This window comes from Argiope bruennichi, chromosome 3 (genome assembly GCF_947563725.1).
Source record: "Argiope bruennichi chromosome 3, qqArgBrue1.1, whole genome shotgun sequence".
NCBI lineage: Eukaryota > Metazoa > Arthropoda > Arachnida > Araneae > Araneidae > Argiope > Argiope bruennichi.
In genome coordinates this window covers 118,302,410-118,327,615 of record NC_079153.1, presented here as the reverse complement: position 1 = coordinate 118,327,615, position 25,206 = coordinate 118,302,410, and the positions used below count along the sequence as shown (strand labels likewise).

Here is a 25,206-nt window from a genome sequence, read left to right as displayed (position 1 = left end):
CCCATTACTTTATTTATAATGCATATATATCAAGACATTTTCACCTCATTACTTTCCTGCACCAAACACACGACTGGGGCCAAATGTAATCATTTAAACTCAAATATTTCTCGCCAAACATCTCACCATCTCCAGCTATTCCATACACGAAAAAGGATGTTTATTCAAAAGTCCGAACCCGATATCGTCTTACGGGGATGCAGAAATAAGCACAAAAAAAAAGGGTAATATTTCTATCTCATTTTCTGACAGCGGGTGTAAGCTGCTAAGCAATCACCCCAAGAATATTTTCTTTCTCCAAAGAAAAGGCGCATGTGGCGCTGGATTGATAAATCGGGTGTGCTCATGAGGAATGGGTTGTCCTCAGTTGCAGAAAGTCTATTAATCACAAATGACGACTGCGAGTGTCACGCGTCAAATCTATGGCGACACGTAGCACAGCACCAAAGATGAATACATAAATCCAAAAAATACTTTACCTTGGGAGCGAGGATTTTTTTTTTTATCTATTCTTCCTCTCTTGATGCTGCATTACAAATGAGCCTGGGGATATGAGAATATTTTCAACAAATATAGAAACACAAATACTTTAAAATTTCGGTAGAAATCAGTCTTCCTCAATTTCAATATTTAAAATGAAGTTTGGATATGTATAAAACTTTTTTCTAAGTATTCTAGAATCTTATTAATCTGGAATAATGTGAACTGAGAGTGTTGAGATAGTTTTATTTTTATGCTATTTGAAACCCTGACATATTCGTGAAATATAAATCAATACGTATCTGAAACAGATTCTTTTTTTTACCAGTTTTCTTTGTATTGTGTTATCAACAACTGAGTGCATTAGAAAACGATAATGTGTGGTCATACGTTTAACTTGAGGTTAGTTAGTGTGGTTGATTTGTAAGTTTTTGAAACTGTACCATATTTTTTTAACTTGAAATCTGAATAATTTATATGTCAAAAAAAAATTCGATATTTTTTTTTGTAATATGTAATTGCTATCTAATCACGGTTTAAAATTATGACAGTGTCAAAATAATCTTCAAAATAGAAGACTAAGTACCTCTAATTTAACTAAACTGTTATTATGCAACCTATTTCTAATCTGATTAACTAGTTTTTGAATTAACCGATTATATGTTAATTGCATTAGTTTATATTTTTCCGCAAATCAATTAAAAAATCAGAAAAGTCAGCTATTTAGATAATATTCTTTGTAATTCATCACAAAGAAATGCTTTGTTGGATATCATTGCAATATAATTGAAACTAATTAAAGAGTTTCAATATTTTTCGGGCATATTTATGGGATTAGCAACCAACTCCAATGTTACCATTTTAAAAATGCATTTATTTTTGTAAAATACTGTGAAAAAAATTCAAACGTCGCATTTTTACAAAAATATTACTGCTTTATAAGTATTCTATTGTAAATTGGTTGCTTGGATTTTTATTACGCAAAACTCAGCTCCAATTCTTGTTTGTACATTCTTATTTGTACATTCACCTCTTCTTCAGAATAAAGAAAATCAAGAAGCTATAAAAGAAAATTAATGTGAAAAGCTATATGATGAAATCATATAAAATTGCTAAACCCAATATCAAAAATAAAATAAAATAATTTTGTATTCGAAATGTCTTTCAATTTGTCAAAGAAGGTTGTGAATTATTAAATTGTTTCATTCTAAAACTGTTAAAATTCATACATTTAGTCAAAGTGCTTATTACAAATAAGATCGCTTTACAAACAGAACAAGTTTGTAATGGCCCTCCTTTCAAATAAGTGTTGTGGATAAAATGACTGTGACCATTTCTGATCCTTGTCAACTTTACAACTCTATGATTTGCATGTGCTTATTTTGAAACTGTGAATGATGATTACATATAGTGTAGCTTGTTAAGAGTTTGATTGTCTTACATATTTTGTTCCTTCTTTTGAATACTTAATTTTAAAAATTGATCTATGTAGTTTAAAGGAGTATTTCATAACAATAACTTCTTTTGCTGCCAATTTTGCATCCTCATTTCCCTGTATACCAACATGGTCTGCTATCCAATAAAAAATTTTTATCATGGCCATCGTTTAAAAAAAAAGAAAAAACTAATTTAATTCAACATATGCTAGCAGATAGCTTTTCTTTGATATATGCAAGACGGCTTCACCATAACTTTTGGAATCTGTGCATATTGTAATTTTTTTTTCTTGCCCTTCGATTTTATTATTTGTAAATCCATGAAAATGGCATAAATATCTGATGTGAATACTGAAAACAACTTCTTAACACTTCCGATATTATTATATCCTTAAAAATGGAGGAAGAACCAATAAGATTCTCTGTTTTGATCTATCTGAGAAATTAGGCTCCTAATTCCTAAACTGCTTGTCTATGGTCGAAAAATTGTTTTAAAAAATAAGCTGTATCAGATTTTGGGGCTTTTATCGAACTGTTAAAATCATTAATATTGTAATGTTCATTGTTTCTCAAGGGGGATATTCTTTTTCCTTCTGCAAAGCTTCCATATTTTGAATGCTCAAGTTTTGCAGTAAAGATCTCATCCTATGTCGGTCTATTGTAGAACTTGCTGAGTTAATCTACTCTTACTAAACAAACTACACACTTTTATGCAAATTTTATTATAGTTATTACCATCCTGTTGTTTTATTCCGTTTTCATATCAACATCTATTTTGTTTATTAAGTTCCTTCTCAGTCGTTTAACTTAAAGCAACATCAGAAGGCAGTGTTGTTGTATTTGTTTACTTTATTATTATAACCAGTGGTCTTACAGAAGAGCCGCGACAACCTGAAATCAACCACAATACATAAACATAAATTGGAAGCACAGGCAAGATGACAACATAAAAGAATAGTAAACCCTAACACAGCGAATTAATGATTGGCTTCTGATTGCCGTACTGCATCAGTATAATATTTTGTGGAGACATTTCATCTGATAATTTGTTCTTTATGGTATTATTCATGCGTGAGCTCTATAAAGTATGGCACATCAGTGCAAACAGATGAATGACCACAACACCTCAGTAATCATTCCTTTTTATAACTTAGTTCATTCCTCGAATTTGCATGAACCTATTCCATACTATCCTACGCGGCCTGATCGTTCGCCAGTAATATTAACTGTGTTGAATCTTTTGATGTAACGATTTATGTTACTGATTCCCTCAAAAAAGCAATTTTAAGTCACAAATTACGAAACAGCCGTGCTATTTTAATAATTTTATTTATTCTGTTTTACTAATTTTTATTTATTTCTGTTTTGTTTATTACGTACACGATTCTTCTTTCAAGAACTAAGTTCTATAACATCATAGAACGATTTTTAAAAATTTCTTCTTGGGTAATTAATCTTCTAATTGCATGTTGCCTTACTTAATACTGTAAGTACTTTCTTATTCCACATAAATTGCCATGGCAACAAGCAGCTTTCAACAATAAAATGAATTCACAGGATTAAATATTTGATGAAGCAATGAAATTTCTTTGTGACAATGACACATATTGATGCAAATATTGCATAAAAATAATTTTGAAAGATTTCAAGTTCAGAAACGTTTGCTGATCGCATAAATTAGTAACATTAAAATAACTTTGTTTTAAATTTAAATAATATAAAAAAAAATATTTTAGCTCACTGACATTTCAGAAATCATCTCAGAAAAGCGCCAAAATCTTGAATGAACTTAATTAATTAAAATTTCTATGAAATTGCTTTAAGATATACTTCCCATCCCCCAAAATGTATTTGGACCAAATCTGGTAACTCTGGGTCAACTCTAGGTTTTGAAGAATTAATTCATATACCATTTATTTACATTCAAGTATTAAAAAGAAGATATATTATATTTGATTATTTATTAGATTAATTGGACCTACAGTTTCTACTTCTGATTTTGACGATAAAGTAATAAACATTACTTTTCCATAAAGGACACGAACGTACAACTCGTACATGAAACTACTGAGAAATAAATGTACTTGTAGCTATTTCCAATTTTTTTCACCAAAACACTTTATAAAATAACAAATCTAACACTTTTATACGATTAATGCTTTCTACCAATGTTTCCCCCACTTCACCTACCATTTCATTCATAAAAATAGAATTCACATTAAAATATTTTTCTTTGTATATGAAAAATTTTAAATTGCATTGCTTTTACTATTTGGGGAAACCCACTATTTTAAATAAAAAAAAAAGAATTTTTTTTATAAGAAAAAATAAGAAATATAAGAAAAAAATAGCGAAAATAATCTTAATGTGTTTGTCTCATTTTTTTATTGTATACCTTGCTTGGTAGAAATAAATGCAAAAGTAATTTCTTTTTTCAAGTAGAATAACGTGTTTTATGTTTAAAATTGTTCTTGATATCTTTAAATCCTATTATATTTTTCATCCTCTCAATGTTTCAACAAGAATTGGCAAGAAAAAAAACTTATATTGTAAAAATCATCTAAGTTTTTTTGAAACAAGATTTGACTTAAAGTAATTTTCGTGTTTTTTTTCAGTTATTACTCTTGAACTGACAAAAGTCGTGGGAAAAAATTATCAAAAAAATAAAAATCTGGATTTTCAGCTTTGTAAAACAGGAACTTCTAAAAGATTAAAGAAATATAAATAATGCCTAGCATTTTATTTATTTATTTTTTACTTTGCTTGATAATGTTCTTCAATAATATTCTATCCGTTTTCATTAAATCTGCATTACAGGAATTTTTACTTTTCTATTAGATATAAACATCATGGATACAAAATAAACCAGCTTGAGTGGTCTTCCAAAAACTTTCTCGCATAGACTCTAATAAACTTATCATGTCATAGACTCTAATAAACTTGTCATGTCATAGACTCTAATAAACTCGTCATGTCATGTAGTGACCTCTATAGAATACACTAGCCAAAGATTTCCCAGCATTTCTTCCGTAAGAATAATAAACATGTTTTTTCATCTTTTTCGTGCCCTTCGTTTCTTGTGTTTTGTGTGGTCACTAACCCGCCAGGAAAGCGTTTCCGACCATGCATCGCTATGTGATTTCCCATCGTCTATGTGTATTCTATCTCTCCTGAAAGTTTGTAATTGCTGTACTGATACACATTGCATATGTCTGTACTTTTGTTTAATCTCATGTATTCTCATGTTAGTAAACTTCAACCTTCAATTCATAGTAAACTGCAGATACTGTAGTTTACTATGGGTATGAGTGCCTGTATACCTGTATGTTTGTATGGGTATGAGTGCCTATGGATATGAGTGCCTAACTACAGGTATGAGTGCCTGTAGTTAGTAATCTACAGACACTCAGATAAGTTGAATTTCCGAAATCATACTTAATTCACTAAATTTTGGTTTTCTTACTCATAATAAATCAAAAATTTAATGTTTTAATTTTTTTAAAAAATTACATCTTAATTTTAATTTTTGAAATTTTCTAATTTTGTTGAAAATCATCTATATTGTTTAGTTCAAATTATAAAGATCCCAATGAATAAATACATGCTACAGATATCCACGCTGTTTAAAACTTAAAGAAGCAATTCTTTATTCCTGTATTTCCGATACATTAAAGCAAACTTATTCATTAAACTCAAATTCCCAGTTGACATCCATTGCTTCCACGCAACCGATCTCGCGTATAATCGAAAATCATTCGTTCTCTTTATTTCGTCCCTCCATTTTGGCAACAGGAATCCCTGGTCTTGAACAAACGATAGGCAAGAGGCCGTCCAATAATGGCGGAATTTCATCAAAAACGTATTAGGAGCTTGCTTTAATGAAGAGTAAAAGTAGGACTCCTGCCTCCATGGCGACCGCTACGTAAATTAATCTGTATTAAAAGATAATTATAGCTCACTTAGGACCTGAGCGTTAATGCGTTTTGCAAATGAGCCAGGTCCGTTTTTGCTTTGCTCTGGATTTTCCGTTTCAAAACGGAAGGATACAGCGATACCACACGCGTAACCAACATTTCATAAAAATTTTGAAATTATTCATATATTAATTACCTTGGGAAAAAGAGCTCTTCCGTGAGATTTTACAATAACTTATTTTCTCGTATACGAAGAATAAAAAAAATAACTGTTGTTGAACATGGGTTTTATTTCATTACGCAAAAGGCCAATTCGAAATGTGTAAAAAGTCATCACACTATGAGGGAAAAAAATATTTAGGCATAATTTAAATTTAAAAAGTGTATATAATATGAGCTACATATCTTTATGAGTATAAAGAGAGAAATTAAACAAATATTGATATTATTTTTGCTTAGTAAATAAATACAATTATTTTTTAAATCAGACAGAATGGTTCTTTCCAAAACTTTCTTGCAAACTCTTATAAATGCGTTAATTCTCCTCTACTGCAAAAAAAATTAGGAACCTTAAGCTCGTCTTTGAATGCCCCCGAGCACTCAGATTATTATTGTTACGAATCTGCGATGCTGCTTCCCAGCATAGCTGGTTTCATAGGAGGTCCCAGAGCTTGGCGACAAATTTGGCGACCATTTGGCGACTTTGGCGCCAAAATAGATTATACCCGAATCACCGAGAATTTTCCCGATCCGTCCAGTAGGAACCGAGTTACGCCTCGAACGTTCCTGATTGGTTGAGAGGCTTCTAGCCCCGCCTCCTGAGACCTATAAAAGGAGCTGCCGCACTAGTCGTGAACCAGTGGAGTCGACGGTAAAGAACTAGTCTTCCAGGGATAAGCGAAGCAGCGACGGAGTGAAGCTAGTGCGGAACTAAGCTGTGCGCTACTGTCTTCAGTAGAGGCTGTTGTATGCTGCACGTCTCGGCTGAAGATAATCGTCTTCTGTGCTGTATATAGTTGTCGTCCTTGTGCTGTCCTGTGTGTCTTCGTGTAAATAAACGTCGTTGTTTTATTTTCTACTGCCGCCTGCTGATTGAGTGTTCTCCACAGCATATAACTTCCACTATCCAAATGAACCCGGGAAATTTCGTAACATTATTATCAGAGTTCCGCATATGAGCATTTTTTCTTCGTAGTATCATAAAGAAAACCGAAATATGCATTTTCGATGGTTTTTTATCGATTAAAATTTGGCATAGAACTACAAATGTAGTCACAAAATCAGATACAATTTCTCTTTTATATTTGTTATTGCGTTTTTTTTTTTGAGTTATCGTATTTACATTCATGAGAAGGCACAGACCGATAGACAGTCAAATTTGGCTTGAATTTTTATCCAAATATATATTTTAAGTGATAAAACCGTGTAACCAATTTTATTTATCTAACTCTTTATGTTCTCTACTTAGTGTTCATTTACATTCGAAACAGACAAGTATATATATATTTCCTTTGAATAAATGTCCGTCAAAATGTTATAGAAATCTATAAATTTAATATAAAGACCACACACCAAATTTCATGCACGCTGTGGTCAAAGAAGTATGAGCTACATAATTTCAAATGCGCTTAAATCTGTAACCGGCTACTCCGAACTACTTGAAATTACACGGCAAAATCTGAATGACCGGAACGCCGAAACAATAACACTGGTGAGAACTGTGATTGAGTCCTAAAGGCTATTACCGGCGAAGGTACAACCCCTCCCTTGGGGAATCATCGATGGGAGGCAGTCGACCCTCATCTTTTTCTATACTCACCAGGATGGCGAGAACCAACCACCATACTGGAAACTTCTCCTCCTCATTTTTGAGGTGCCCTTCAGTGGGAGCAAATGCACTTAAAGGATACCTTTTACCACAAGGACTTATGAATATGGTGGGGTTTTCTGTGCTTTTGAATATAGCTTCCTATTACTACGGATTCGCTTGCAACAGAACTAATTATGAATTTTTTTGTTACCACCTCATAGATGAAAACACTTTTTGTATTTTTTGCAACGAAAAGTATGCATCATTATCTTCAAACGTATCATCATTAAACCAATGCATCATCATCAAAACGGAATCTTGTTATTTATTCTCTATAGCATTTTAAAGCATACCAAAACTATGTTATCTTCATAGCATAAATTCGTTTTCATACTCAGAATATCGATTCACATCATTTCAAAATCTGAGAAAATTTTAAATTTCATCCTAGCAGTCAGATTTAAGCGTTTTGGATAATTATTCAAAATATTATTTTGCCTAAAATATCGCCCTCGTCATTACACAATGAACAATACAAAACTATGAAATACATCTTCAATAGCTTACATGTAACTAAAAAGAATAATTAAACAAATATTTAAAATCATAAAAATTTGATAATGCTAAAAATGTTACATATTCAGAACCGAAATAAATATTTTGTCAAAACTTTTTCTTAAAAAATAGGGTTCATTTTCAAATATTTTGCAAAATATAAAAAAATTCGTGCTGTTAAAAGCCTGAGGCATAAATGGTATACCGAAATTCGGCGTTATCTTTTTCAAAAGCTTAACATATAATCATTTATTAAAAGTCGCAATTTATTTCCTAAAAGTAAATTGAGAAACGAAATGATAGCACAAATATTTATTTTCTTTTTTACGTCAAGAGATTGAATCTCATAATTTATTTATTTATGGAAACAAAAATGTTTTGGCTCGTTTAAAATAAAAGGACGTTTTGCCCTGAGCTAAACATTCCATTTATAAGCCAAATGCAACTAACTTATTAAAAAAAACACTTACGTTAATTGTGATTCATTTTCTTAATATTTTATGATTTTTAAATGTAATTTGATTTAAACAAAAGAGCAGTGATTGCCTTGATTGCCCACATTATTCATCATTTTCTTTGTCTTTTGAAAAATTAAAAAATATTGAGAAAATTTTATAAATGGATCGTTTTTCATTTCTTTTAGGAATAATTCAGAATCCACTTAATTCATATTTTTGAGCAATTAACATTTGTTTCATTTCAAAAAATTTGAGAGTCTAATGTTGCAAAAATTGCTTGATAATGGTACAAATTATAAATTAAAATTTACAAAAATATCATTTTTCAATTATAAATCTTAACATTAAGTATTCGTACACTAAGTTACACTCGTTTTTCAAGAGCATTAATCACATTTGAAGTTTTGATAATGAATAATTCATGGAATGAAACATAAATTAAGAACTAAACAATTAACTTCATTTGGTGATTTATTTATTAATCTGCAAAAAGTTTGTCAATTTTTTTCATTCCATGTGATATTACTTCTGTTTTATATTATTCCGTTAGGTGTATTTTGTTAAGTGAAATTGAAATTGTGCTTTCTTATTATTTTATTTCTGTGTGCTTAATTTATTATCTTTTTATACTTTCATTTTAACAAATTTTTATGCCGAATGATATAATTTAATAAAGCCATTTGGTTTTATTGTCACTAATTTGATATATTTTTATCATTAGTTAACCGTAATAATAATTTCTAATGCTGTATTTTAAATATCACTTAGCTTTGCAATGTTAGATTATTATTTTTAATTATTTTCTGTTATGAATATTTAACCATTGTTTTTATCGCTTACTTTATATATTTTTATCATTCATTTTCTGTATCGATGATTTCTAAAGCTGCATAATAAATATTGTTTAGTTTTACGATGTAAATTATTATTTTTATTTATTTATTGTTATGAATTATTAAAAGTGGTTATTTATTTTATCACTACATTTATCTGCTTCTAATCACTAATTTTGCACAATAAAATTTTCTTACGTTTGAACTATGATTTGCACATTTATTTACTTTTTTATGAAAGAAACACTTGTGAAACAAAAGATAAATTAATTTCAACTGTTGTTTCTACTATTGATCGTTAGATTTCTGTGCTCATAATTTCAAATACCCCATGATACGTGGTGTGTGTGTGTGTGTGTGTGTGTGTGTGTGTGTGTGTGTGTGTGTGTGTGTGTGTGTGTGTGTGTGTGTGTGTGTGTGTGTGTGTGTGTGTGTGTGTGTGTGTGTGTGTGTGTGTTGTTTGTTTGTTTGTTTGTTTGTTTGTTTGTTTGTTTGTTTATAGAATTTGAATCGTTTTAAAACTATTTCAGCAAGACTGTTCTCATTTTCTGAACTTTCAGCCTATGCTGCTTTATTTTAAATTTACCAGTAATTTTTTTTCATGTTTCACAATAACTATGTACAGTTTTTACTTGTTTTTATAAGTGAATACTGAAATTTTTTTTTATATTGCAAGTAATGCATTAGATAAATTTTAAAAAATCTTAATCCATTAAATACAATCAAGCATGTAATGACTTATTGACTTAACCTCTAACGCGATATATAAATAAAAATGAGGAATTTTCTTGTAAAATACTTTTTTATACCAATACCTTGTAATTTAAATAATTTTACTCATTTTTAAAAAGTTTTGATTTCCTTTTATTTAAATCCTTCTAAATAGAGAAATAATATTTTTAATAATTATTTTTCAACAACAGAAATAGAAATAATTATTTTTTTAATTATATGGGCTATTCGACTGTCTTTACTAAATTTCGCGTTTCATGGTTGCAAAGATAGAATTCTGTAATAGAATTTTTCTATCACTTTCTAAAATACTATAATTTTAAAATTCCGTACAATTATTGGCTCCCGATGATAATAAAATATTTTAATCTTTTTTCTCCTCTTAATTTTTAATTAATGTATTAATTTAAGTAAAAAATGCTTTCACAGAGTAGAGCCATGTAGAAATTAATTTGAGAAATATTAATAATTAAATTCCATAATAATTGTAACCACGAATTATTAAATCCATTGCAAACCAAGCAAAAGAAATAAATAATAAAATTGTAATGATTTTAACCACATTCTTAATTTTTATCCTTAAAATCGTACAGATACATATTTTTAAGAGAGAAATAATATTTTCCTACCGAAAATCGAACAACATAACAAAAAAATATCTAAAATACAACTGAATCATAAGTAAGAAATTCTTAGATATGCACTAAAAGTCAAAATATATAAATTTGATTAAAACTTGAATTTATTTTGTGTATCTCTATCAGAATATAAAGCTTCCATAGCTTTGTTTTAACATCCATATTTTTGACTACCAGAATCTATTCAAAGTAAGAAATTACGAATGATATTTTTAAAATTATTTTTAGAATGCGATTATTACTAATTCTAACATAATAATTTTATTATTCTATAGTGAATTAAATATTTACAATATAAATGTACATAAAATAAAAATTCATTCATAGAAATTTAGAATATTAGTGAAATTTGTTTTATTATGAAAGTTTATATGACTATTTAGAATATAGATGTATCTTAAGGAAAAACTGGGTACAATGTTCGCTTTACGGTTTTTCAGTTTTCAGATAAGGTTTAGGTGTTCTTTTCTTTTTTTAAGCTGAGATGAATGCCATAAAAACTGAAGAATAATAAATATAAGAAATGAAATTTTGAGAAACGCTTTTATCAATGCATTAAAAAAGAGAAACAATTTTTTATCTATAATCGAAAGGTTAAAATAAAAATTATAAATGAAAGAGATTCAAAGAAGAGACAATGAGAGTCACAGAGAAGGATATATTTGTATTGGATATATTTGTACTCAATAAATATTCAGGAAACAAAAAAATCCCAAGCACTCATGTATTAAAATTAAAATGTATTATAAATGTGACTAGTTTCTATTTATTTGAAGTTCTACTGTCTCATGATTTGCGATTTTTGTTTTGGTCTACAGATTCTTGATTTTAAAAAATCTCATTTTCTTAATGCACTGAAAAGAGAATAATTCTTTAGAGTTTTTTAGTTTGATATTTGCTTCAAAATGTTTTTAAATACATCGATGTTCTATTAATTTTTTCGTAAAAAATTGACGTAAAAAAACATATATATATATATATATATATATATATATATATATATATATATATATATATATATATATATATATATATATATATATATGCAAAATAATGAAACGTTTGAAGAATTTTTTTGATATTTCAATGTTTGGTGCCAAAAAAAAATCGCACAATTATTATCGTGAATTATTCACTAATTATATTAGTTTTGTAATTCACTTGGTATTATCAAATTTTTCAAGGTTACATTGATTGTGCATCATATTTGAGAAGCTTTATAAATCTCGCGGATTTTATTTCATTTATTAAAATAAGCAACATAATAAGTTAAATAACAATAGGCAAATTATTTATGATTTATAAAATCATTTAAAATTTAAATTCAGTCATCCTGTAATAATTTTTCAAATAGACACTTTTATTTAAAAATTCTAAATTATAACACTATTCATTCTTTTCTGGCTTTTTTATATTTTTTACAATAATTTTTTTGCGATTGTATTTATACTTTATTTTTAATGTGATTTTTTCTTTATAATAGGGAAATAATAGAACGTAATTTACTTACAAATAATACTTTTATTTAATTATTATTTCCCAAATTGAAGCTAAATTTAATTGCTTATGTTTTTTTTTTCATAATGATAGTTTTAGCGTATTTTAAATCGTGAAATTACACAATATAACTGAACAGTAATTTATGGACCATATATATTGTATCTACAACAGTGAAAGCATAAAAGCTTTCATTCAAAATGACAATAACATCTGTCACAAAATCAAATGTGACAGGTGTTATTGTCAATGTCAACTATGAAATATCTACCGGTATGCTTAAACCATGCTTTTTCTCCTCTCACCTCTAAATTCTGCCTTCGAAATGCCGTCAAAAAATGACAGATAAAAATCTATCAAACTTTTCCGACCCGATCAATCAAATGCTGATTTTTTCCCCTTTAACCTTTTAAAGGGTCTTTTTTTCTAATCATATTATGTTAAAATATTTTTAGGCTTGAAATTAGAAAAAGGAAAGGGATTCATTTAGCTTATTAGATAAATTTAATTTGATTCATTAATTAATTTGGTTAATTAACAATTAAGTAACAAATCAAGACACATCATTTTGCGTGAGATAAAGAACTGAAGCATCTAAGTTTCTGTATTTCTAAAACAGTTTGTTAGAACTTATGCCAACCTACATAATTTCATACAAAGATTGATAAATTTGGTGGGGAGCATACTTCTCACGGCTCTAGAAAGGGTTAAAGTAGAAACGGTAACAGAATTAAAACTTTATATATAATATTACATTTCAGATTAGCAATACATTTTAAAATTCCTCTATGAATTATTAAGGATGGATGCTATAATTTAGAGAATTTAAATTGTATGCATAAAAATATATATTTATGTTTAGAATAGAACATCAAAGTTGAACGAATAATTTTTGGAATAAAGGGGTCAAGATCTAGTAGTAACACGTATGCTACGCGGTAGTTTTTGAAATATTTAATCATAATTTTTGCTAAACAAGATTTTTAAGAAGGATATTATCACATTAGCACAGTCAGTACCCAGCGAGAACTCAAAAGTTGTGAATACGTCCTCGATTTTAACAAGTAAATGGAGAAAATAGGATTTCATGAATTTTAATTTAAGATAAGATAGTTCATCCTTTTAAAAATATTTTTATTTATTTGCATTGTATATACATTAGCTTTTAAAATATTAATTTAATTTTTTTATTAATCGCAATATTTTTTATAAATCAGCAAAAATCATCAAAACTATACGATGGGATAAGTTGCAATAAAATCGTCGGGAAAGTTGTAACATATTATAAATTGCGAGTTTTATTTGAATTTGATTCATGTATTTAGACATTCTTTTTCAAATATCAATAATCATCTTCAAAGATCAAATCTCTAAAGGTATAACAGAAGATCATTTATTAAAAAAATAATAAAATTTAAAATGTAAATAATTTTTTCTCAAAATTCCTAACTTACACACCTTACAATGAAGTCGCGCCGCACCGAAGGAAAAGGACATTCAATCTTGAAATATTTAGTCTCTAACCCGGGCTATTTTTCAGAGAAATCAGTGTTCATACCAGGAGCACTTCAAACCTGAGGCAAAGACATTACAAACATGCCAAATATCTGATGAAGAAAAATAGGTTCAGTGTTTAATTTGAAAGAATAAGGTACGATATGAAGCAATCTATCAATTGCTTGAGCTAACTGTGATTCTGACACAGAGTAATTTTTGTGTTGATTGGGGTAAAGAATTTTATCGTTATTTTGCTGTAAATTACTTGATATCATTTGTTATTAGTCCATCAATTGATAACAATTATCAAATGCGTTATGCACTTTAATTAATAAAAAATTGATAGTTAGAAATTAATTCTGAATATTGTTGTCTTTATTGTTGAAACTTACCCCACGTCTGTTACAACTTGCCCCATATTCAGGGCAAATTGTAACAACCAGCAAGTTTTGGAAAATTATATCTGGATGTTAAAATCAACAAAATTTTTGAATGTTTTTCAATACATTTTATGAAAGAATAATTACGCTGTAACAAAAAATAGTTATAATCAAGAAATCTCTAATACTTTACAAAAATATTAATCTTTTTTCCAAAAAGTTTTACAACTAGTCCCTAATGTTAAATACGTTGGATGTAGAAAGGGAATGCTAATTGTATTTTTTTTTTCTTAAACGGTAAAGATAAATTGCATATTATTTATAAAACGAAATAAAACCTCGTAAAATCTATTCATTATCAAAAGTTTACTATAACTCACGTCATACAGAGAAGTCGTGATAAAATAATTTATGTTGAAGCAAAAATAGCAAAAGTTTTAAATATATCGCCAAAGTGAAAAACCATTTCAAGAAACTACTGTTGTAAATAATGCTAAAAGCAAACTTTTACAGCAGATATTGTATTCTTGTTATAAAATTATAATAAAAAAAATTGATGTAAAATGAAAAATAAAAGTGTCAAGAATTTTTTAAGATAAGAAATCTGACATGCTTCTATTTGGATAAGTTAACTGAAAAAGGCTAAATTAATATCATATTATATTAAAATATATATAATTTTAATGTGACTTTATGTTTTTCTATGCATTTGGTTATTTTGTACCTATACTAAAACAATTGTTCGAACGAATACGAAACTGGTTGAACGGATACAATTGTTCATATTCATATGCAATAGATTATATTTAAAAGAACAGAAAATCAAACTCTCGGCAAATAAAAAGCCAAATATTATTTCAAAATATTTAATTTATAATACGTGTGATTAGCGATTATTTATCACTCAGTTTAAGTGATAGGGCATTTTTTTCTCTGTGTTATATGAATTCACTTTATTTATACGGAAGTCTGCTGTTTATCTCTCTTAGTGAATTTTAAAGATGTTATTTTTGAAAATTCACTAAAATAAACAATAATTATGTTTTTCTCTTAATAATATCTCGATTTAAACGTTCGTAATAGAAGGTCTCAACCTGTCTCTTTCTACAAATAATAATAAAGTGTGTGTGTGTGTCATTGCCACTTCGTAGAACACACCGTTTGATCTAAAGCTACTAAATTTCATACAGATATGTACTTAAAATATACACTTCAGAATATTTTTTTTATATTTTAACTAATTAAAAATTAAGCGAGTTTTTGGAATTTTCTAACGATAACTAAAAAAATAATACTGAACCAAACTAATTTTTACAGCATTTTAAAATTTAACACTTTATTTTTTAATGATACCAATTCATATATAGCGCATTTTCTTTTCATTTAGCAATTTTTTAAAAATATTTTTTGTATAATTTTCAATAATAAATTTCGGTGTTGAACAAAAATTCAAATCGTTTTCATTGTTTAATCCAATATTTTATTAAAATCATTTCCTTCCATTTTTCTTCCATTACTGAATGTAAAGGAAGATGGATTCCGTTAATACCTGTATAATAAGAAATTAAAGTCTTAATATTGTAAAATTTAGAAAATAAATAATTCAGACAATAACGTTTTTAATAGCAATATAATACCAAGGAACTTACCTCTATTAGGATGGTTCACATGAACAATGACTATAAATGATACAAGACTATTAAAAACTCGGTTTTGATCTTTATTGCAATTTGATATTTAAAAATATTTTTGAGTGAATCTTAAACGTGAGATTCAGCGTAAGAAATTTAATTTAAATTAAACAGAAACAATATTTCCCAGTAAATTAGTTGGTCTCTAAAGTTTAGTGATAAAATAAGCAGCCAAATTCGTTTAAATTCAACGACTCCAAACAAAAGAAATTCAATAATTTAACCTCTTTTTTTGTAACTGTTTTCTTCAACAAAATAATAAGAGAATACGTCACATCGATTTTCCTTTCTTTAATTATTTAATTCGAGAAATTCCAACTTTTTGAAACATTGGAGTGAAATTTATTGAATAATATTTCTAATCTAATTAACTTAATGAACTTTGAAATAAACAATATTAAAACTTCAATAGAATTATCGCTTTTGTTTTTCAGTTTGCGTGCAAAGCAAATATCTTGCTTAGACACTAAAGTAAAGAAAAAAAAATATGTTAATGTGAGAATCTCACCTTATGCCAGAACTTCAAAAGAAGAGCGAAAAATGTGATGAGTTCTCAGAAATGCAAAACAAGAAGTAGAACTAAGAAATGCTGGAGACTCTAAGAAGTTTCTTTTTCTAAAAATTTTCTGTTCTTTCTTTATAAGATGTTGCGAGACTTTAGCAAATGACGAGTTTTTATTTCAAAGTATTTTTATACATCACAAATAGAAATTATAAATATAGCTAAGCAGATTTAATAATTTTGTGATGTGGAATTTAAATAGATGAGAAAATGTGAAATGAATTTAATTGATCTCATGTCTCATATATTTTATCTATACTTATAATAAAGCTCAATGTGTGTGTGTGTGTGTGTGTGTGTGTGTGTGTGTGTGTGTGTGTGTGTGTGTTGGCGCTCTACAGGCCAGACCGTTTGACCTACAGCTACCAAATTTGGTACATGTGTACCTTGGAGGTCGGGAATGTGCACCTGGGGTTCCTTTTTTCGAATTTTTAATTAGAATTTTAATTATTAATTAAAAACTAACTTTCCCGCCAAAAAAATCTTCCATTTTCCCCACCGCCAACTTTTTCGCCAAAAAAATCTTTCATTTTCTCCACCGCCAAATGACTAAGGCTTCCGTTTTATTTTCTCCCAACAGTAATGAGGCTAGGGTTAATATTTTTCGGCGGATTATTTCAAACGATTCTGTTTATTTTCTTAATGTTTGATGCATTTAAAATTAAACATTTTTAATTAATCCATGTTTCAGATTCATTCTGAAGTACTTTTGAATTAAAATAACACAGAATAAATGAAATTAAAAATGTAAAATCTGCATAGCGTTACCCCAACTGGCGTAGAAAAATTCAAGCATTTGTGTTAACGTAACTGGCGAAGAAAATTCACGCATGCGCACTGTGTTCTGATTGTTGCCATGACAACCGTTATGAACGGACGATTTAAATTATTTTTAGGTTAGTTGCATGCTTTTGTAAGTAAATTGTATTTATGTTAGTTATATATTTTTTGTATATGCTTATAGTTTTAAGTACATCGTTTTTTAAGTAGTTTTTTAAACCTGTTTTCAATGATTTAAATTATTTTTAGGTTAGTTGCATGCTTTTTTTAATTAAATTGTATTTATGTTAGTTATATATATTTTTTGTATATGCTTATAGTTTTAAGTACATCGTTTTTTTAAGTAGTTTTTTTAAACCTGTTTTAGACCGATTATTTTAAACGATTCATTTTATTTTCTTAGTGTTTGATGCATTTAAAATGAAACATTGTTAATGAATCGATCTGTTCATGATGAATCTGAGAAAATTTCGTTGACAAATTCTTGAGATATTACATAAATTAAGAAAGATATTCTTTAGTGCCCATAAAGTTTAAACGCTCAGTGACTCTATTATCAATAATAATATTATTTTAAAAAAATGCTTTGTTTCAGTAAAAAAATATTATTATATTAATTGCAGATTAATCATTTACACTTTAATTTAAAGCATACATTCTACGAGGGGTTACAGAAAATGAGAGAGATACATATTACGTTATGACTGAAGGCCTTTATAATATTATGAGGGAATTATATGACTATCAAAATTTGAAGTTTTAAAATATTTTGCTGAAGAATCTATTGAAGTTGGAATTGCATAAAATATTTAATTATTAAAATTTTAACGAACATTAGGATTGGCGAACCGGCTGGTCGCCAAAGGCGGCTAGTATATAACAAAACGATTTTTTTAAAGCTTGAGTTGAAATTTATTTTTTATCTATGAATGATTGAAATATTTATTTTATAATAATGTTTTAACGTCTGTTTTCATATCTGTTTTTACTTTGTATCTATCATATTATTCGTTTTCAAACTTATAATATTTGTTTTCTTTTCTACCAAATTAGTATTTTTTTATCTAACAAATTTATCATTTGTTTTCAGATTTTAAATGTTTGCTTCCCTATCATTTCATATCTGTTTTTTTTTTTTTTTTTTTCAATAATTGGAATTCACTGGAATTTTTTTTTTCAGATTTTAAATGTTTGTTTTCATATCATTTCATATCTGTATATTTCAAAAATTGGAATTTACTGGAATTTTCTTTTTTAGTATTGAATTGTTTATTTTCATATCTGTTTATTTTTCAATAATTGGAATTCACTGGAATTTTCTTTTTCAAATTTTAAATGTTTTTTATATAATTTCATATTTGTTTTTATCAATAATCGGAATTTACTGAAATTTTTCTTTTTCAGATTTTATTTACTTTTTTCATGTAATTTAAGATCTGTTTTTATCAATAATCGGAACTCACTGGAATTTTCTTTTTCAGATTTCGATAGACCTCAAGCGGAAGGTAAGTTCATTTTAACCTTTTTTTTTTCAATTATTGAACAAAATATGTTCTCATATGCAATTGCTATTTTATGTTCATCAAAGAAAAGATTAACTTAAAGTAGCAAAGAAAAACTTTTGAAAAAGAGTTTTCAAGAATTCAATGCTAAAAATCCTGTAACCTTCTAATTTTTTAACACTGGATAGGTTTTAAACCAATACGTTTGCCTAAAATCAAAAGTGTTCAATTAAGTTTTTTAAATTAAATATATTAAATTAAAAATATTCTGAAGTTTATTAACCTTATCATATTATCTAAATCATCATTTCTTTTTATCAGTTTTTCATAAGTGATGTATTAATAGCCAGAATTGTTTTCATAATTTCAGTTAGAAATAATAAATTCTTTTGTACAGCAGCTTAGAGAAATTATTAGCTAAATAATCCATACGAATATACAGATATAGCAGCTGAAGGTTAACGAATAAAGGCAAATGTAACATCTATTTAAATGTATCAATTCTTTTTTGAATGATTCACAGTATAATTTTGAAACCAAAACATCTGGCAGTTAAATTTCATTACATGCTTATAATATTTGTATGTTTTGTTCTTAAAGTATTACAGTTTATATGAAAGTTGGCAGCTGGCATGTTGAATATCAGAAAAAGAAGATTTCTCATTCATTTTAATCAAAATCGGACATATTTTTGTAGTTTTAAATGTAATTCCATTATTTCAAGGGAAAATGATTAAATATCATATTAATAAATGTGCACATTAAACTAGAATATAAATATCTTATCTACATAACAAAAAAGATGTAACTAAAATATAAAATCAAAAATAGTTTTGAAATGCTCTGGTTTTAACACGAATCAAGGTTGTTGAGTGATTGGATGACAAATAATGCTTGAGGAAACATTTTAGAGCCATTTGATGAACTATACATTTAATAAAACTTCTGAGGATAAAAGAATCCATTCTTTACGATGGAATCAAGATAAATAACATAACAGTCCAATTACTGTTCTGTCACCTTAATTCAGAGTAATAAACGCAACCCAGCGAAACGAGGCGGCTCTAATCAGTAAAACTAAGTGTGGCCATTTACATAAGCTTTTTATCTGATCAAATTAAAAAAGAAACTTCTCGAAACGCCTAATGGTACGTTAGAAGTGCTAATATTTCACCTAAAAGCTCTTTTCACCAAACACGGAATTCTAATTGGATAGTCAGACTTTTAATCGATAAACTACCAACCTTAGGTAAGAGAAATGCAAATTTGGGAGGAAAGGGGAAGCCAGCAAGTTGTTTTGGCAGACATAATCAAGCACACTGCTGCTGGCTTTGACCGAGTGAATTTTTTTTCTTCTGGAGGGGGATGCTTGTCGAACAAAAGTGTTCTGCTTGTTCATTCTTTTTTCTTTCTCTGTCGTTTGCAGATTGCACGTATCCCAAGGGCGGACCAGGTGGACTGATAAGCCCCGAGGACATAAGCAAATCCATCTTGAACTATTCCCTGACTTGGAAAGTTCCCCTTGATTGCACGTGGGTCATAAAAGTGCAAGAAGGCTGGAAAGTAAGATATTACTTTATTGATTGTAGTTCATTCGAGGCATGCTGAACTTTGCTTCACATTTATTATGAAGCAAATTTATTAGCTCTTTTGAAATACTTATTTAAATACTTATCGATAAGGAAAATAGAATTATTTTATAGAGCATGTTTGTCTTTAATACTTAGATATCGTTGTTTGATTGGTGTTAGAAGCACTTAATAAATATCGGTATATCGCATTGTAACGAATTCCATCGTTTTGTTATGCCTCGAAATAATTAGAAAATCTGCTTAAACGTTTCTGTCTGACTTATATTCTTAGATTAATACTAAAATTCCAATCGTCATTATGATAATCAAAAGCCAAAGTTTGGCTCAAACAGTCTATTTTAATCAGGTTTATTGGAATAAGCTTCATTCATGCCGACTTGTTAACAGGAATCTATTATATAAGCAGATATTTTTTTCAATATTCCTTCTTTTTCACAGCTATCTTTTAATTAATGTCAGAAAAAGAACTAAAAAACTGTTCGAAAATTTTCTTTGTTTCACATCTTTTGCTATAAAACATTTATTAACCCTTTCTAGGGTCATGGGAAGTAAGTTTCCCACCAAATTCATTAATTCTTGTATGGAGTTACGTAGGTTGGATAAATTTTTCAAAAAGAGAGAAACTTTGATGCTTCAGTTCCTAATCTCACACAAAATGGTTTGTCTTAATTTGTTACTTAATTATTAATTAACCAAATTAATTAATCAAATTAAATTTATTTAATAAGCTAAATGAATCAATTCTCATAAGCACATCTCAATCCAAGAAATATTTTTATATACCGTAACTAGAAAAAAATGACCTATTAAAGTGTTAAACAGTAATTGTTATTGTTCTCATTAACAAACTGCAAAAATTAAAATACTGGTTCAGTTGTAGACTAAAAACAGTTTACAACTGAATCATTATCATGATCACTTCTTGCAAACTGCTAGTAATTTTTAAAAACTATGTAAAAGATATCGGAATTGCGTATATTACAAATATATCTAAATTGTTTCATTGTTTTTAAAATGGTATTTTATAATGATTTTACTTCAATAACTTATTTATGTTGATAACAAAAATCATTATATAATTTTTATTTAAAATTAAAAGTTCTTATAAAAAGTATGATCGTTGTGTACATTTTATGTTACTTTTTTAACTCAAATAATTGGTAACTAATTCAAAAAATAACTAAGGAAAAAAGGCAAAGGCTGAAAGGAAATCGCTTTTTAATATGTGCTAAGCCGGTATGTTTATGTAAGTTTTTAAAGCTTTATCGATTTTTAAGAATTACATCAAATCTAAGTTTAATATTTTAAAATCACTTATTTTTATTAGACAAATTATATTAGTATTATTCACTTCAAAGTTAAAGGCGCTATGATCTCAATCTCATCATTTATCTATTTAATGTTAATTTTATTCATTCAGATCTGTTCAAACATATTAACCCTTTTCACTCGGAAAAGTAATTCGATGCATAATTATTCATCTAATGCAACGACCGACTTGTTTATAACTCTGGAAAATAATATTTATAATTATTTTAAATTGAATTTCCCTAAAAATTTAATCTTCGTCTTCTTACCACTCTGAGGTATTTTTAACAATTAAAATTAAAAAAATGAATAAATGAAACATCAAAATGATGCACCATCTTGAATGGTTCCTTAGAGGATCCCTCCGAGAGCAAAGAAGTAATTGATAAATGTATATTCCTCTAGACGAAATAAAGAACCTAAACTCTAAAGACTACAGTGCAGGTCAAAACACATTATCTCCATTAAATCAATACTTGTTTAAATAAAATATTCCAAATTACCAACAAAGATTAGCCAAGCATAACATACTTTATTATTTATTAATAACTCTGTATCAGAAACACTATGGCATTCATTTTCTATGCACTTCTTTGCGAAATCCATTCTTAAGGCTGCGCTGTTGCTGCTGTAACTACTCAATTTCGCTGAAAGCTCTCACAAGTGCCATCAAACAACGTTATCGCCGACTATCCGAGGTGCGTGCTCACGACGCAGCTAAATCAATGCGCGAATATTATAGCAGTTAACAGCGCTTGACGAGTTTGCTAATCTCGTATAAAGTGACCTCAACTGTTACCCTTCGGCTACGAATATCCAACTTAGGATGCTACCTTAGAATCTATTGCATTCAGTTTCCGCAGAAAAGAAACTGCAGTGTATATTAAGGATTGTATATGTTGTCTTTAAAATTTATGATTCAGTTATTTCTTAGAATTCTTAGTTATTTCATGAAATAATGCATCAATTATATCTAGCTATTTCATGATATAAATTCGACTTATTCCATAAAATAACGAATTTCATACTTTAACAATAACGTATACATTAAGTATAAATTAAAATAACATCCATTTACATGTATATTTGCATAAAGTTTCGCCTATGAAAACAATAGGTTTTATAAAATTATTTACTATCATAATTATAAGAATTTCACATAATTTATTTTGTTATTCTGGTATTTGCATTTGCGATGTTTATTTCATTCAATTATGGTGATTTTACCCAATTTTTATTAAACTGTAACTGGAGACGGGAGTCAAAATGACTCCACTTTGTTCATTAGCTCTGATTACCACGTGGTATTTTGTCCTTGGAGACAATCATGTCCTCTGTACCTTCAAGTTGTTCTTTCAGCACTATGTTGGTAAAAGTCTAAGTATGAACGCATACATATAACGGCGTTATTCTTTTTCAAAGTTTTTGTTGTTATTTATGGAATCATTGACTCCATGTCGCTGAAACTGCTTTTAATTTGAATAATAAAAAAAGAATAAATAAATATTCTTAAAATAATATTTTAAAATGTCGTAATCTTCATTTTTGTTTGTTACATTCTAATAATTATTAACATTAATATAATACCGCAATATATAAACGAAGTAAATACTCATTAAAAGATTGTTTAGATTTTTCTTATAACATCTTTCCAACATTTAAAATTATAACATTTCACATTTTTAATAATTTTGATAACTACATGATTTCCAGAATGTATTGTGTTTCCAAAATAAATTCCAATACTGTTTACAAAAAAAGAAAAATAACAAGGAATCATTTTGATACCATGTCTCTGGCCGCATAAGAAAATTCATTTCTCCAGTTACGGGTTAAAATCTTTTGCATTTTATAACAATTATGTTTATTTATTTCATTCAACAAATTGTCTTATAATGCAGTTACGTACTTTCCAATTGTAAACCGATTAAAAATGTTATATTCATTTATAATTAATAATAATAAACTCATCACCTGTCGTGCAAATTTCCGAAACTCATACAAAACTTGATTTTGCTCGTTTCTGTATCTCATTGGGTCGATTTTCTTTGTATTATTATCGCATCAAAAATCTATCATCTTTGGATAATATTTTCTGTTAGGTTGCCCATTTGTAAAATATATTTTATATAAATAATTATCTTATATATAACTAATTACATATATATATATATATATATATATATATATATATATATATATATCTTATTAATTAATTAATATATCTTATATATATTAATTAATTATTAAAAGATACATCTGAATCATTTTCTTTCATGGAAAATCAGACACTAAATTATATAAAAATTTAATTATAATAAAATTTTAATAGGAAATAAAATTTACGAGTCGTAATCTTTGTATACAAATAATGTTAATAAAATCCTCTTACGTTATGTTTTTAATCTAAAAGTAGTTCTTCGATATCAAAATGCAATAAAACTAGGAATAAAATTAATAAATGCAGTTTGATAAAATAAATATTGATATGAAAAAATGCGTAACTAAAAAAGAAATAAATAAAAAAATTTCTTCGAGTATTTCAATTAAAATATTATGTAATATAATATTTGAAGATTTAAATAACATTCAGAAAATTTAATGTAAGTGAAGAAGATATGAAAAACAGACGTAGTAAATTTAAATAAATTCCTCAACAATATTTATATCGTTTTAAAAAACAATTAAATCACACTTAAAAAGGCTCAGTCCCCTCGTTCATAATATTACGTTTAATCAAGTAAGATTAACAATGGTTTAAAAGCACCTTTAATAAATACTTGTTTAACAATTCTGCTTTCAATAAACATTTGTTTCCAAACATTTCATATACATTTGTAGTACTAAATTTGGTAATACTTATAATTATGGCAGATAGTAACTATTTGTACTGAACAGCATTCTACAATGAATATTTCCAAATAATATATTCGGCCAATCTAAATAAAATTTTGATTTCTGCATTTTATCGAATTGTCAATACAATGCTGATGCAATTATTAATGAATTCAATGAATTTCAGAAAATTTAATGTAAATAAAGAGGTTGGACTAAAAAGAGTCAAAGTAAATTTACATAAATTATCTGTCCATATTTATATGGTTTAAAAAAAACTAAATCACATCTAAAAAGACGCGATCATCACATTCAAACGTAATTCACGTTTAATCACGTAAACTTCAAGACATTTTAAAAGGGCTGTTAATAAATATTGTTTTTTTTTTTCAACTGATACGTGTTTTGTAATGTTCATTACATTACTAATACATTTTTCTGTACTGGATAGAAAGTATAGATTACAGATTTTTATTAAATGGCATTCTATTTATTCTACACAGAATTCCAAAAACTATATTTCTTTAATATAAATAAAATTTTGATTTTTGCATTAGCCTGCCAATAATTGCCAATACAATGCTTATGCAATTATTGATGAATTCAATGAAATTCTGAAAAATTAATATAAATAAAGAGGCTGGACTAGAAAGAATCAATTTACATAAATTCTCCATTATATTTATATGGTTGTAACAAAAATCTA

General features: G+C 27.6%; 1 protein-coding gene across 1 annotated transcript in view; it reads left to right on the top strand.

The window, feature by feature from the left end:
• LOC129964135 (neuropilin and tolloid-like protein 2) overlaps positions 1-25,206 on the top strand; it is a 441,435-nt gene that overhangs the window by 379,706 nt on the left and 36,523 nt on the right. The window contains exons 7-8 of the mRNA XM_056078827.1: positions 18,745-18,768; positions 20,192-20,328. Of these exons, the coding sequence (XP_055934802.1) occupies positions 18,745-18,768; positions 20,192-20,328 (161 nt within the window). The remainder of the gene's footprint in view (positions 1-18,744; positions 18,769-20,191; positions 20,329-25,206) is intronic.